General features: G+C 43.6%; 1 protein-coding gene across 1 annotated transcript in view; it reads right to left on the bottom strand.

The window, feature by feature from the left end:
* Positions 1 to 1,070: 1,070 nt before the first annotated feature.
* MFHAS1 (malignant fibrous histiocytoma amplified sequence 1) overlaps positions 1,071 to 16,881 on the bottom strand; it is a 59,211-nt gene continuing 43,400 nt past the window's right edge. The window contains exons 2-4 of the mRNA XM_015425706.1: positions 8,150 to 8,433; positions 5,872 to 6,263; positions 1,071 to 1,718 (exon numbers count right to left, since the gene is read on the bottom strand). Of these exons, the coding sequence (XP_015281192.1) occupies positions 8,303 to 8,433 (131 nt within the window). The 3' untranslated portion in view covers positions 1,071 to 1,718; positions 5,872 to 6,263; positions 8,150 to 8,302. The remainder of the gene's footprint in view (positions 1,719 to 5,871; positions 6,264 to 8,149; positions 8,434 to 16,881) is intronic.

The raw sequence follows: 16,881 nt of genomic DNA, 5'->3' as shown, positions 1-16,881 counted from the left end.
TACCAAATTTCAACTACAAAATTAACTATTAGGATTTAAATTTGCACTGTTGGCCCAAGACATGTTTGTAGATGATGATCTCGTTAAACCAATGATCTCATTAAACCAAACATAACATTGAATGGCTCTTTAGGTAGGTAAGTGTCAGAGTTAACACCTTAAAACATACCTAAAATTTTGAGTGTCAAGCTATTTATAGATTGTTGCTCTCCTGTAGATGGTTCCAAATCAATCTATTAATGTTAAACACTTCCAAACGCATTGTTATGAAGAATGTCAGTGGCAGGTGTCACACTTCCATCTTCCCTGTCCAGGAAGTGTTAATACAATCTGCCTTAACCACATGGGCAAAAGTTGTTAATGTTACCAGAGTGCTGTAAAACCATGAGAAATCAGTAATTTCACTACTCAGGTACCACTGAAGGTACATCCTGACTTTCTTCTTTTGTAACTAAACTGCAGCATTCTACAAAACATGGATCGATTCAGATCAATTGACTTGTTGATGTGATTCATGGTCAGGAACAACCACTGGAGAGGGCAAAATCTGTTATAACAGGAAATGATCACTTTGCTAGTTTTCTGATTCCTAATTTAAATATACCAAAATTAAGCCCAGTCCATTTAAGGAGAAAGTCCACTCCTTGTTGCAGTTTACCATGGTAACCTCCAGATTCAGGGCTGTTATTTGTAAATAGCCTCTGAATCTTACAGTTCTCAAAGACTCCAGCGGCTATATAGTGCAGAGAGATGTCTGGCTTCAATCCTGCTGCTAGCTCAGTTTTCCTGCCCGTTTTTCCTGGGGGACCTTCTGGAATGATTTCAGGATTGTTTTGCTGCTCTCTACCTTACGGATCTGCCACAAATTAGTTTTCAACTTGTGCTACGGCCCTTCTCCTTCCCATTGTGTTGTGGCTCTCATGCGATTGGACATCCTCCAATCTACCACTATAAAAAGCCAACTAATGCTGTAGTGGACGGCCTGCCATACTAAATTTGGTATCCCAGCCCTTGCAAACCAGGAATTTCCCGCTGGGAAGGCAAAGGCAATCCCAGAAGAATCTGTGCTACTGTTGGTGAAGCAGTTTGTACAATAAATGCAGTGAAAACTGACGTATATATTGTGTAAAGGTGTGTGATATTTTAACGGTGATGATACATAACATGCGTTATTTTGACAACAAAGTTAAGAACCCAGCGGCCGGTCTAGCACAATCTCCATGCTTCACTTCGCACCCAGTTTGAACTTGTAAACTGCATAGATAATTAAAAACTTGCATTATTACAAAAATAAAGATCGATGCTTAAAAAAAAAACACACCAAACAACCACACTGAACAGCAGTGAACGTAGCAAAGTGACCCCTCTTTTCACATTAGACAGACTTGAAAATGGAGTACCCCAGATTGTGACTGCAGTTGTTGCTTTTTCAACTACAACAATGAACATAATCCCTGAGAAGCATTTCAACCCATTCTGTTGGCTGGCAAGCAGCTCTTTGTTAGAGGACGATCCTGACGCCGTGGGTCGAGCAATGAATCCTCCAAGTCCATTTTTCTTCTGCAAGTTAATATATTACTTTAAAAATTCATTTCAGTTTTGGGTTTGTTAAGGTATGTATTCAGTCCCTGGGAAAGTGTCCTTCCAGTTTTTGATTCCGTGTCCTTTTCCACAGCACAACGCAGCCACAGAATTGTTAGCTTCTTCCTATGGGGAAACTAAAAAAAAAAAGGGGGGGGGAGAGTATGCTTACAGCAAAGAATCTGCACATTATGTATTTATTTATTTTGTTAGAGTTTTATCCCGCCCTCCCCTGCATGCAGGGCTCAGGGCGGCTTACAACAAATGGTAAAACATTTAAAAACAGTTAAAACACCCTATCGACTAATTTATACAAACAATAATAAGTCAGCATACAAGATGGCAAGTAGGCATAAGTGCGTAGTGCTCCAATAAGATCTATATAAAGGTGTGCCCGTGATTAATTAGCTGGACAGTGGGGAATCACCACCAGTAATCTCTGATCAGGTGTCATACTAGGCCAGAGTGGGGGTGAGGCAGGGGAGGCCAATATAACTGGACACCCATTGGTTCAACCAAAGGCCTGGCAGAACATCTTCATTTTACAGGCCCTGCGGAATTGAAGAAGATCCCACAGGGCCCTGATCTCACTTGGGAGAGTAGAGTGTTCCACCAGGTTGGGGCCGGAGCCAAAAAAGCTCTGGCTCTGGTCGAGGCGAAATGTATGTCTTTTGGGCCAGGGACCAACCAGCAGATGTTGATCTTATGAGTGCAATGCTCTTCAGGGGATATAGTGGGAGAGGCGGTCCAATGTATGTCTTTTGGGCCAAGGACCACCAGCAGATGTTGATCTTATGAGTGCAGTGCTTTTCAGGGGATATAGTGGGAGAGGCGGTCCTGCAGATATCAAAAACATTCTCCACCCAGCATTGTTAGTAGAGGAGCACCATCTCTGAATAGCAAGGTTCTTCACTAGCTCCTCATGGAAGAGATTAGGAGCCCCCCTCCCGCCCGCCAAGGTCTGTTCTTGGTATATCTCCCTGCTTGTTCACAGCCCTTCCTTGGCCACTCAAGACTCAGCCTTAGCGAAGTAGACACAGTAGCTGCTCAAAATGCACCCATCAGTAAAGCGATTTCAGAGAGCCTGCAAAATAGAGAGTCAAGCCAGAGCTGAGGAGGGAGACTGCATTTCAACTCTCCCACCATTTCTTTGGATACTTTCTGTTTCTTAGCTTGAAAACTGAAAGAGCTGTCATCAGGATAAAATTGGGAAAGGAGGGAAGCCCACAGGCTGCCTCAAATCTCTACTGGAGAGAGAATGGGATAAGAATCTAATCAGTACATTAGAAACAAGCTAGAATGGATCGATACCGAATGCTCTCTTTTCCTCAACATTGGTAAGCCAAGTGTCAGTTTCAACTGCCAGAACACTGCTTGCACACCTGTTCAGTCATGCAGAGTCTTGGATGCTAGTTAGCAAGGATCCATGTGAAAATACCACACCACTGACCAGCTGATGTACGTGGCTCAGCCTCTGCATTGCTTAAGAGCCTTCTTTTTATTTATTTATTTAGCAATCAAGTCAAGCTGACTTCTGGCGACCCCTAGTGGGGCTTGAAGGCAAGGGACATTCAGAGGAAGGAGGAGGGCCAGTAGTAGGGAGGCCCATTTCCTGTTTGTTGTAAAGCAACTTGCCTTCACATTCCATAGGAATTATTTTCCCTTTCCAGAAAAAAAACTCACGGAACTTTGGGGGGAACGATATTCAATATCCAAACTGATTCCCGATCCAGGCGTTCTAAAGAAGAGTTTGTGGTATTAACATCTCTAGCATAAAGGATTTATCTAGCTTTCCTGCCGCCTCTTCCTTCTCTCAGCTGCACTGAAGATACAGATGGGATTCAGACTTTCAGTTTGCCTTTAAGCAAGCCAAAAGGAAACACAAAACTTCTATAGGGAGAAAGAGGGGCTGTCTCCCCCTTAACAGTAAACTGAATACGGGTTGCGAACATAAACGCATGTTATGGGCAAAGATTACAGAACAGCTGCTACCTAAACAGGTGATAAGTAGTCCATGGCAAACTAAAGCTCTTGTTATTTTTGAGTTTCATTAACAGTAAGATGAGTAGGATCAACTGCTTTATACACCAACCCATACATCTCTTGGCACAAGTATCCTAGAGTGAGCTGAAGCCCCGTTGGATCGGTCTGAAGGTCCAACATTCTGTTTCCCCCAGTGTGACAGACAGGTTAGGTTCTGCCTCTCCCTGGGAGCAACCAATGGGAGATGAGAGAATGCTGGTGAGTCAACAGTTGGAAAACAGCAGTTGAGAGTTGTCAGAGAGAGTAAAGAGTATGTCTGATTGAGAGAAGCTGAGGTGAAGAGCAGCTTAAAGCTAAATGGGAAGAAAAGTCAATTTGTTACAAAACATCCTCAAATGCTGGAACAGGGAAACAGTTCAGAAGTTGAAGGGAAAAGAAACATTGTAACCTCTACCTTATTTTCTTCAGCCTAAATAAAAGTTAATTCCTTGTAACTCTTTGGGCTGAGGGAAAGAAACACACACACACACGCACCAGGGAAGATCTCAGTCTTTTTATATTTTTAGGATAGGAATAAATGGTGGCAGCGTGTGTGAATCGAACAGTGTATGAGTCCCCAACCCCAATAACTCTGTGAAGTGGTTGAGCAAGGGCCTGTTATAAAAGGAGGCTGGCTACTCTGTCTGCTGGTGTCTCTGTGAGTGAGAAAGAAGACCTGAGAGGTGAAAGTCACGGCTCTCTAGAGATTTTAAAAGAGACTAGAAAGGTAGCGATGTGTGACAGCCTGACCGACTGGTAACCCTGACTGAACCTGGGAGAGAGAGGTGTAGGGGGTGGTAGGCCCTCTCTGGAGAACTTGTCATTAGGGGTTGGTAGGCCCTCTCTGGAGAACTTGTCATGTAGTTATTCCTTTAGGGAGAACTTGGTGCCATGAGTGTTTTCCACAGCATTAAATTTTTCTAACTGTGTTCCTTTCCAAAACCTCACAAGCTTTACTTCATTTAATCAGTAGATTAATCAACTATAGCTCTAAACGACTCATTTTACTTTTATATTGACAATTTATGATGGTTTTAAGGATACTGTTTTTACTTGTATGGTGCCTTGAGCAGGACTGTGGAGAGGCAGCATAAAATTTTTCAAAATAAATACATTAGTAAAGGCAATTTTTAAACTGCAAGGAAAAACTTTAAAGTTAGTTGAACTACAATCTAAAAAGTAAAACTGGGGTTGTTTTGGAGTTAGTGAGGTACATAATAGTCAATTAAAAAGAAAACATTAGATGTTCTTTCCTTTTATCAATGAACAATAAACATTTATATGCTAGTTCTTATGCTTATTCCAGTGTCTCAAAAAAGGGATCTAGATTGGAGACTTTAATTAATATGCAGATTTAAAGTGAAGTCTTCTAAATCACGATGGCAGCAATGGTGATTAACTCGCTTAATTGATCAAATAATCCATTCAAAGGAAGATTATTAAGCCACTAAAGATTCTTGATTCTGTGGACAGCCCTACTGATATGCAGTGTTGGGAGCACATGAGATTTAAATTGAGTTTAACTGTTTACCAAATTAAAATGTTTCCTGGAGAAAGACGTGCATTTCTCATAAAGTTTTAAATAGAAACTCCAGGTTTAGCTCTTCTTAGGAAAAATCAGTTGAAAATGGATTTTCCCCGTAAATGCCTGTTTTAGTTTGGTTCTTCAAGAGAAAAATAGGAGCCTGTAAACAAAATGAAAGAGTTAACTTTGCTAGAAGAAAAGCTTTAATTGGACAACCTGATTTAACTGCTGCTACTCAGATCGCATTCCACTCCACACCACTGTCCTTTGGAGTTTGTTCACACATCTGCATCTAGTACTTATTCTCTCCTCACTTTTACCAAACACTTGAGAACTCTGAGCTGAAAGTGTGAACTATCAACACTGAAAATTATTACTAGGATTGACATTGGACCATTTGAAAAGATGTAGCCACTTCTTTCTATGATGGCTCCTTCGCACACACTGATCTGTGAGTATGTTATGTGGGAACAGGCTCTTTAAAGAAGCTTTGAATAAATACCCTTTTGGAAAAACCAGATGTTGGCACAAAGTTGGGGTCCACGAACAGCTGAAGGGCTGACAAGGCCATGGGCTGGACTCAATGCACGCTCCAACCCACCTTCCCAGCTGCTCACAAAGCCAGTCAAGAGAGTCCATTAAGGATCAGGATGTTCTCGCTTGCCCAGGTTGAGGTAAGAAGCCCATGAAAACCAGGAGCTAGCCCCGAGGAATCCTGTGATCAATTAAAAAAAAAAACTTACCTGCATGGGAATAGCCATAGGAAGTTCTCAATATTTCCTTTTCAGCAGATATTCCTTCGAGTACATCTGAATGACGACAGCACAATCTTACATTCATCAACAGGTCCAAACAAGTGCACAACACAGGTCTGTAGATTTCTCAGTCCCAGGGCATCGCCATGGTGAGGCAATTACAACCATCCAGAGGCTTCAGAGCAGAGTGAACGCAAAAGTTCAAGGGGAGTTTAGGATGGGGACGCTTCATCGTACCGTCTGCTTCAGCAAACTACCGCAGAGAGTTCTTGTGAATGCACAACTCCAACCCATGACTGGTGTAAAGGATCAGTTCAGCCAGACTGTAGAACTGTGCCCAGTCCTATGTGTAGCTTTCGACACACCCTGCTCCCTTTAACCTGTGCACAAAAAAAGACAGGGGGGAGAACCCCCAAGGGTTATAAGGCTTACAGTGCTGAATATGCATGCCATTATATCCCCTCTGCCAGAAACAAAAGCAACTCTAAACAAAAGTATGTAGAGCTAAGCCAAAAATGCAGGCTTGCCATGAGAACCGTTTTCTTCAGCGCTCTGTATCCTACAGCAGCCAGACAGATGCCCCAGGGAAATACCCTATAAGGGCATGATGGTGATGCCCTGCTTGTACTCCGCCTGAAACATGTCTATTGGGGCTAATGTAATTCTGCAAATTTTGGTGAGGGCTGTGAGAGAATGAAAGAAAACCAGAAGAGACCTGCCATTCTATATATATTGGACAAGTTTGCAGTGTAGTCTGTCCTTATTGGTTCAACATCCTAAACATTTTTAATATACTGTCAGGTTACGAGACTCCTTTTCCTTCAGTGACAGAAAGTGCTTATTTGATTTTTATTGTGTCTTCTAATCCAGAAGAATCCCCAAACCAGTTTACATCTAATGATGAAATACAGTTAATTTGGGGATGCTTTAATCCCTTCCAGTGTATGAACCCCTCTGGAGCACATCCCACTCAAAATGCTAGTTCCTGTCAATTAAACCCTTTTGTTTGCTCCCATCCTCCTTCATCCAGGCTCACTCCCCCAACTGCTAAAAACAGGATGGAACTGTTCTTTTTTTGTTTTAACTGAGTATTTATTACTTCGATTTATATCTCGCCCTTCCTGCAAGCGGGCTCAGGACAGCCCGGGTCACAGCAATAGATTCCAATAGAATCTTAAAACAATTCAGTTAATAAATATCAAACATTAAATTAATACAATAAAACCAGTTAAAACAGTTCAAGTGGGCAGTACAGCAAATTTCAATTTTCAGTTCCTACGGCCAGGAATGAATGGGCCGAAGCCGAGCCACAAAGGTCTTGTTAATAGCAGTCTATTGCGACAGCAACAGGGAGGCCGTCTAGCAGATGCCCGCTGCCTCAACCAAAGTACTAGAATTTGTCCACCTAGTGACTGGGGGAAATGACAACGTCTGATGAGATATGTATGAAGACACAATCGCTACCATCCCAAGCAATGCTATACTTTCTAAGTCCACAGAAGTCAACAGGCTTTGAAGGGTGTGACTCTGCTTCGGATGGCACTGTATTTTGGCCATGACACGCCAGCAGGGCTATTTTTGGGCAGGGACGCACAGGAACGGAGGTCCGGCTGACTCCCGAGTTGGCCACGCCCAGCAGGAACTCATTAGCATAATAGGCCACACACAACAGCAGAAACTCATTAGGATTGGCTACATTAGGGGTGTGTGGCCTAACATGCAAAGAAGTTCCTGCTACAAAAAAAGCTCTGGGTTTTGACAACAAACAAGGTAAACAGAATAAGAAGCAAAAGGTTGGTGTGGCTGGATGACCACACTTCTGGTAACATGTGGGTGCGGCCTAATATGCCAATGAGTGGTGCTGTCAGGGGTGTGGCCCAATATGCTAATGAGTTTCTGCTATTGGGTGTGGCCTATTATGCCAATGAGTTCCTGCTGGGCTTTTTCTACAAAAAAAGCCCTGCACGCCAGTAACTTTTGAACTTGCTCTCAACTTAGGTCATCCCAATCCTGTCACTGTTTGCCCAGAGCAGGTGTTGTGGGCAGATTTCAGAGCATTTGCAATTATGGCAGGCACAGACGTTTCATCCAAAAAAAGGACAGGCATCCATTTGTAGCCCATGAAGGGACAGGTACTTTGAAGGTACAAATGCCATGAAAGGGAAAAAAACCTTCACGAAACACTGAAGTTTAGCTTCAGTGCCTGCACAGAACAAGACCTCCAAGGGCAAATATTCTCTACTCGCAAGAGGATATTACACTATACCTTTTTCCCCATGCTGCAATGTCCAGGTCCCTAAAAACAAATCAGAGTCATCTCTGGGCTGTATGTTTCCAAAAATGCTTAGCAGGGGCTTGTTTGATTACAGGGTGTTGGAGTGTCCTTATACAGGGGGCAAAGACAGGCGATTTCCAGAGGTCACTTGGAGCAAGGGCTGATCACTGTTGGTGTCGGCGGATATACCAAAGCCACATTCACTCGCTCATTTCCATTCTTGGGACAGATGATCTCAGCCACTCCCTCTGGCCTGGGCTGACTCAGCAGTTCTCCTGGGAGAAAGAGGTGAAAGGTTGGTGGGATCAAAGAGACAATGACGTATCTTTAGATTCACAAGACAGACAGTTTCTGCAAAGAGAGGAGACAGCTGGAACCCAAGTCTCCATTATGCATCCGGAGAGACACAACACTGTACAAAGTCTGTTACCCAACCCAATTCTCATTTTTAGAAACCGAACAGCTAGAGGATTATAAGCCGCCCTTGACAAAAGCACACATCTGTCACAGCCTTCCCCCTCCCAGTTCCTCCGTCACTGCAGACGGGGCTCTAGAGATCTTTATCAAGATTAACATGTGTGCTCTCAGAGTCTAATAAGGAAAAGGGCAGAGAATGCAAGCCTTTGCAATTACGATTCAGGGGCAGATGGGGCTGGAGATTTATCTCGGTGGCCTTTCAACAAAGGCCTGAATAAATGATTTGAACTATGGCTACCATTAGTAGCACTGGCAAGCGCTGTCTAGATACACTGCAGTATTTATTAACCTAAACCAAATGGGGGAGGGGTGGAGAAGAGGCCCCCTTCCAGGGTCATCTAATCTCACCCTCTCCAGTGGCATAATGCTCTAAACACAGGAAGTGCTCTATTAAAACCTCCTGCAGAAGAAGTTCCGCTCTGCCTAGCCAATTTTATTTTCTGCCTAAATCCGTCTGTAAATCCTTGCCCCACGATGCTTACAATAAATTTCATAAGTGTGGGTGAATCAGAGGGAAGAGAAGGACGTACAATCCCATGCCACAAAACTCATTGGGTGACCATGTGTTAGTCACTACCGTACTGCCTCATCCACCACCTGGGGCCTGCTTGAGGATAAAATTGGGGTTGGGGTAGGAGAAAAGAAGCTTATAACACTGCTGTGAGCTACATGGAGGAAGGATGGGATAAGAAATCTAATAAAATAATACAGATGTGGGCAAATGCAGTTATAAACATACCAGTTCATAGTTTCCGTTAAGGACACAGGTTTTGCCAAAGGGCCAAATAGAGAAGGAGGAGTTTCTCCTAAGCAGGACCATGTCAGTAGACAATTTGTCCTTTCATTTTATACCCTTAGAAGCTCACTGATTCACAGCTCTTGAACAGAAGAGGACACTTGCGTCTTTTTTAATGTAAGGGCTAAAAGGACTGAGACAAATTTTGCAGCTGCTAGAGTAAAGTTAGGATCCTTATCGCTGAGCGAAAGAGCCAGGGTTTCCAGAGTGTAGGCTTGATATAGTGATCCCTTATACTCTCAAAGAACCTGCATTCAAGCAGGGCATGGAAGGATGCCTCTATCCTATTAAGGCCAGAAGGGCAGATTCTGTCAGAACAGGGCCTATTCAAGAATCTCCCCTGTAAAACCATTGTAAGTATAATATTCAATCTTGCAAACGAAAAAGCTCTATAGTAATGTGGGATGGTAAGACAGTATATACAGGGGGAGTAAAGATCTTGGAAAAGACAGAATAAAGATGGGGGTGAGCAACTCTGTGGGCTCTCAGGATCAGACTACTATAACCTGCTGGAGCTCCTGATGGCACCTGGTATTTTTGGCCACTGTGTGACAGAGTGTTGGACTGGATGGGCCATTGGCCTGATCCAACATTGGCTTCTCTCATGTTCTTAACCAATTTCTAGGACACGCTTTTTGATCATAATAATAATAATAATAATCTTTCAATTTATTAATCGCCCAATCCTGCAGAGCTGCTGGCTCTGAGCGATTTACAGTTACTCAAATACACACGGGACTAACAATGATCCAAAGGGGTAAGGGAGGACAACATATAAATCTTTAAATCACACACGTTCACAGCCATACATGTACGTAATCACACGTGTACGTAAATCACACACGTACGCAGTACGTGTGTAGAAAATGCTTTAGGTCTGCCCATCTTAAAAATATCATTAATCAACATTCCAGCTATCATTAATTTCTCATCCAGGGCTTCATCCAAGTCGATTTGTGGGTAACTCTCCTTTGTGTTTCAGATGTTTGAAGCTACTTCCCAATCATCACTCTTAAACATAGTCTACATTTGCAGCTTGTCCTTACACATCAGCTTCCCAAATCCTTTGTCCAACTTGTTGTTCCCCTAACTGCTCTTTCACTGTACTGTAACATGTGGAAGCCAACTACTGAGGCAAAGGGCCAATCAGAATCAAATGGGAATGGGACGAGCTACAGGGTGCTGCTCTTGTGGGCTTCCCAGAGGATACTAACCAGGATACTGGGTTAGATGGATCTTTGAAGTGATTCAACCAGGCTTCTTTCACATCCTTACCCATTCCATATTTCTCCTTGGTTTTCTTTAGACTGTGCAACGAGTTACAGGCATTACTGCTGAATGTTAGGGTATTGCTGTAGTCGTTTGAAATATGAATCCTGTCTTCTACAACATTTGCATTCCTTTTCAACTTTGCATCATTAGCAGACATGAAAAGGATACCATCATTTGTGGATTAAGGAAGAAGCTGACAAGCAGATAAGCAAGGAGGACAGATCCTCACAAAGCACAGTGTGATATTCCTCCCAACCTCTCCATTCACTGTTATCTTGGGAACAGCTTTCCGCCCAGTTGCTCCCCATCTTTTGATAAGGCTATGCACTCCGCATTCCTCCCACTATGACGATGTCGGTTCCCTCAAGTGGAAAATGCATAAGGCACAGAAATTATCCCCTAGTGAAAGGGGTCAATAAAAATCGAACGGGAGGAATATAAGAGAAACCCGACTTTTGGATGAACCGCCAACAGCCATTTTCTGCCATCATTAAAAATTGAAAACTCTGGGACGCAGTTATCCCAGGGCGGCTGCTCTCTCTCACTTCATACAGTACAGAGCCTCAGGCTGCTCACTGCTTGCTCATTCCATACTCGGATCAATTTTTTTCAGACAGCTACTACTTTGAGAGGCATTTGCACATTCTAATGCCAAGCCCAACACTAGCAGTGTACAGATTGTTCCTCTGCTTGTATCAGAAGCAAGAACTCCTTAGTCAACTATCTGAGGATTGTCAGCAGTCAAGTGTTTCACTACTAGTGCTACCAACTCATATGGTTGCAGCCTGACTAGATCAGACTCATGGGGCATCCAGTCTGTGACAGTGTGAAAGAACTTAAAGTAAATAAATACTGTACTAGATAAACATTCTCTCCCCAGTTTGTTGCTGTCTAAAATTGAGCTGTGTGGAACATAAGGAACATAAGGGATGCCAATGTTGGATCAGGCCAAAGGCCCATCCAGTCCAACACTCTGTATCACATAGTGGCCAGAAATACCAGTGCCATCAGGAGGTCCACCAGTGGGGCCAGGACATTAGAATCCCTCCCACTGTTGACCCCCCCCCCAAGCACCAAGATGACAGAGCATCACTTGCCCCACAGCCCCTATCTATACCTTGTGGCTAATAGCCATTGATGGAAGTGTTATCCAGCCTTTCAGTATCTTGGAACAAAATACTGTGTCCTGTTTGAGTTAGTCTATGTTCAGCCACTGCTGATTTTTCAGGTTGGTCAAGTCTGCAGTGTCTTTCATGTTTATTCTTGTCTGAATGCTACGCTGTGTGGTCCCAATGTAAATTTGTCCACAACTGCATGGTATGTGGTATACTCCTGCAGAAGTGAGGGGGTCTCTTCCACAACTATGTTAGCCTGATTGCTCTGGATTAATTATCAATATTGGGGAATTATGAATTATTATTAAGCAATCAGCTAAAGGACCTTTCACCTGTATATACAGAGGGTGCCACTCTTCCAGAAATACCAGTAACAGACAAGGAGACTGAGTTTTAGTTAGAATAATGTCTTTTACTGTAAATCTTCACACACAAACAATGCACAATCACACACACAAATATTCAGATTCTAGGAAATAAAGAGAGATTTTTACACGTTTGCATTAGCAGGAGATTCGTTGGTTGGGAAATACTGACCTAGATAGCCCAGGCAAGCCCGATCTTGATCTCGGAAGCTAAGTAAAGCCGACCCTGGCAAGTACTTGGATGGGAGACCTCCAAGGAATATCAGGGCCAGGATGCAAAGGCAGGCAATTATCAAGCCACCTCTCTGAAATGTCAAAGTCCCAGTAGGGGTTGCCAGAAGTCAAACAACACTTCCAGGCATACAAACACACACACTCACCAAAATAAAATAAAGTTAAGCTGTGTTATATCAACGATTTACAACATGGTCCCCGGGAGTGGCATGGTGCCCACTTGTTTCTTCCCACAAACACCTGTTTTCCCCAAAGCAAATGGCCAATATTGACTCTGTTTACCTTGGTGGAGCAGAAAGTACCCAAGAAAACCTCAGTAGGCATCACTTGTGCCTCTTCAGGAAGCACCCATATTGAAATAGCTACCCCCCCATCACAGAAGGATGCTTGGCTTTAAACTTCCCAACCTTTCATCATTGCCCCTCATGGCAGCCAATTTTGGTGGTGCCCACTTTCAAAAGCGTCCACAGGCTCATTAAGGACCGCATCCCTGGGTTACATAATGGTAATCATCATATATCTAATTCCCATGACAGTCCCATTGTGTGAACCAAAAATTCTGCATGATGGGGCCACCTAGGACTAGGTGCTTCTGCAAGCCTAGCAGAACCCCCCCCCTCCAGATTTTCAATAAAACGTGTGAACTAAAAAATGGTGTGGGATTTAAAAACCTTAAAGAATGCCAATTGTGATCTTGTTGGCCCTTTTGGAGCAGCTGCTAAGCGACCCCACAAAATGTTGCTGAAGCCCATATCTCTGATGCAGACTACTGTAGATTTTACTAAAGTTCTTGGGGCCCTTTTCAATGCACTGGGCAAATGTTGCTCCTCTCAATGCACCAAAAAGGGTCCATCAGCCAGCCCTGGGGAAGATGTATGAGGTTGCCACTCCAAAATGGCAGGCAAGATTTCACCACATAGTCTTGTGAGATCTTGGCAGCCTTTGGAGGATTCAAAGAAATGCGGCAGGTGGGGGGGGGGGAGAAGAGATAGTGAAAATAGAAAAGAGGGTCAAATGGATAATGGGGGTCAGTACAGGGACTAGGAAAGAGCAGGAGACTGAGCAAGTACAAGGAGGAGGAGGAAGAAGAGTTGGATTTATGCCCCACCCTTCACTCAGCATCTCAGAGTGGCTAACAATCTCCTTCCCTTCCTCTCCCTACAACAGACACTCTGTGACTGACCCAAGGTCACCCAGCTGGCTGCATGTGGAGAAGTGGGGAATCGAACCCTGTTCTCCAGATTAGAGTCCGTACACTTAACTACTACACCAAACTGGCTTTATAGGAGAAGTAGAAACTGCATGGAGAGGGGCCAGCAAGGGATAGGATTTTCCCTCCCCCATAAGGCCTCGTGATTCCCCCAGCTGTCAGAGTCAAGAACCACCAACAAACAGCAGCATGCCTGCTGGGCCTCATTACCATCTCATGTGAACTGCAAGCATGCTCTGTAGAAAGCCCACTTTCTTATGGCTGTCCCCATTGCAGAGGACAATCTACTGTTCTAAGCTAGCTGACTGTAAGGGAAGCCTGTTCAACATTTTTAATGTGCCACTTAAGATCTGCTCAAAAACTCTGGGGGAACTTGGGCTGCTCCCACTTACAAAGAATGGCGCTAAAAGGTATATGCATGTAATGTGTCTATGTGGGAAAAAGACCTCATATGGCATTAGAATACATGTTATAACACAGTGGATAGAGAGCTAGATTTAAAGTGGGGAAATTCAAGTTTAAACTCCTATTCAGCCATAATACTTAGTGGGATTGATCTTGGACCAAGGCTACTCTCTTACCCTAGCTTACTTTACAAGGTTCCTGTGAGGCTAAAATGGGGACAGGGGAGAAACATGACATATACACTGCCCTGTGTTCCTAAGAGGAAGGGAAGGGCAGAAATGTAACACATAAATAAATGAAATTGTTTTGAGAAGGAGCCATTTACTCTTAATACACCCTAAGGAATATTAAGGAGCAAAAACCTTTACAACATCCGTGTTCAGTGTCTAATGATCCATGAGTTTTAAGGAGGGATGACGCCACTCCCCACAGGTTTTCTCTCATGTTCTGCACTAACCAAATTAGAAAAAAAGTCTTCAGCAAGTTTTGGCAACTAGCCCACAACTTCCTGGGTAAAGCTGAACTATTTTCTTTAGAAAGAAGTACCCAACAGCAATTTAAAGGTTTTAAAAGATGAGAAATCCATGACACTCTCTTGTTAATCCCCCCATCCCAGGAAAAAAAAAATTACTATTTTTTCCAAGCTTCTCTGAGGCAATAGTTAGTTTTATGCACATGCCTCTTTTGTTTTTGGGGTTTTAGGCCTGCATCCTTAGCTTCTGTCCCACTTTGGAATGATCACACAGCTATAGCACCAAAGTGCTATACCTGAAGCCAATGCAAATGTTAACAGATTGTGGTCACAGCCTGGGCACTGGACTCCCATTGAGAAACCTCATATGTAGTGGGAATGACTTCAGCAACAAACACAGGCAATCCGAAATGAGAGCCAGTTTGGTATAGTGGTTAGGAGCGCGGACTCTAATCTGGAAGAACCAGGTTCGATTCCCCACTCCTCCACATGCAGCTGCTGGTGTCACCTTGGGTCAGTTACAAGCAATGCTCCCTCTAAGCTGTGGAGTCTTGTGAGCACAAATTCTACTTTGTGAGCTACTGGCATTAAAGTTGTGAGCAAGCGATTTGGCTACTGCATAAATTAGTTTGCTCTGGAGCCCTCCTTCCTGAGCAGAGACAAAAATGTGTGAGCCGGAGGCTAACTCAGCTTAAGCCAGTGATGGCGAACCTTTTAGAGACTGAGTGCCCAAACTGCGACCCAAAACCCACTTATTTATCGCAAAGTGCCAACACGGCAATTTAACCTGAATACTGAGGTTTTACTTTAGAAAAAACAACTCATACATTAACTTAAGATGATCCAAACAAAGTAAGGAAAGCAATCCCAAATGCTTTCATTTATTTAACATTATTTGGCAGAGAATTCGACACTTTAATGATGGTCTGGGCCTGGCTGGAGCAATGGCATGCGTGCCCACAGAGAGGGCTCTGAGTGCCACCTCTGGCACCCGTGCCATAGGTTTGCCACCACTGGCTTAGAGGGAACCCTGGTCACAAATTCTTTCAGAGCTGTTCTCACAGGAGCAGTTCTCAAAAGAGCTCTCTCAGCCCCACATACCTCACAGGGTATCTGTTGTGGGGAGGGGAAGGGAAAGGAGATTGTAAGCCGTTCTGAGACTCCTTCGGGTAGTGAAGGGTGGGGCATAAATCCAATCTTTTCTTCTCTTCTAAATGGACCTCTCGCAATCAGTCACACTGCACACAAAGCAGAGGAAGAAAATGGCAACAAACCATTTTGGAATACTACATATAAATTGCATGTGACTACTCTTGTTGCTGCCAACGCCTGACATGTTCTCCTCCTCCACATTTGCAAAATGCATCCTCTTTTGTTCTGCCTTGTTATAAGGAAAGCCACATGGGCAATGGAGCTCACATACAGAATCATTCTCATTCCCCCATTTCCTGTAGCCCTTTAGAGCTGCACATGTACTGTGATTCTATAACAACATATGAAATGTACAACACTCCCCAAATCTCTGCCTTCTTTTTGGAATACTCACCCCAGAAATGTGAGTTCACAAATATTCTTAAGAGTTAGAGTTATTTTCTCTGAATGTTCAGATACTCCCGTATTATAACCTTCTGCTACTTTACTGCAGATATTAACTTTTTTTGGGGGGGGTTAGAGGATTGTTGCAACGTATGGAATTTTTATTTTTAAACACGGTATATATTTGCTTGTAAGTTGGTTTGGAAACTTTAAGTGGAAAGATGAAATGGTTTACACAAACAAGACAAATTATGCAAACTAAGAATGTGCGCAGCTGACCAGTTTGAATAATTTCCACAACTTCTGGAGCAGAACTTGATCTTTTTTCCTAGGAACATGTACAGCCTTCCCGATCATATACCTAAAACACAGCCTAAGTTAGTTATGCGTGGTACATAATTTGTGGTGCATGATGTTCAGCTACCTCTCCACCCTTGTGAATTCTTGCACCCCCACCCCCACTGCCTTTTCCTCATAGTCTTGGCTGCCACTCAAAAAGACTGCCACTCCTTGCCACCGGACCATTGTTGGTGAATGCCAGCAGTGCAGCCTCCCTGGATCACGCTTATCTTTCCCAGCACTCTTACTTTCTTCGGAGGCACTTCTCCTCAGGACAGTATCAAATCTGCCACATGCCAGAGTAATCCATACCAAGGGCTGTCCTCTGTGGGTCAGAGGTAGAGCCCTGGCAGGTCCAGTTTAAAGGTCCAGGCAAAAGGTGATGTGAAAGACCTCAGCCTGGGACAATGGAGAGCCTCTGCCAGTCTGAGTAGACAATACAGACTTTGATGGACCAATGGTCTGATTCAGTATAAGGCAGCTTCATGTGTTCAACCCCCCC

Source organism: Gekko japonicus, unplaced genomic scaffold (assembly GCF_001447785.1).
Source record: "Gekko japonicus isolate JY-2015 unplaced genomic scaffold, Gekko_japonicus_V1.1 scaffold1416, whole genome shotgun sequence".
Lineage (NCBI taxonomy): Eukaryota > Metazoa > Chordata > Lepidosauria > Squamata > Gekkonidae > Gekko > Gekko japonicus.
This window is presented reverse-complemented; position numbering and strand designations above follow the sequence as displayed.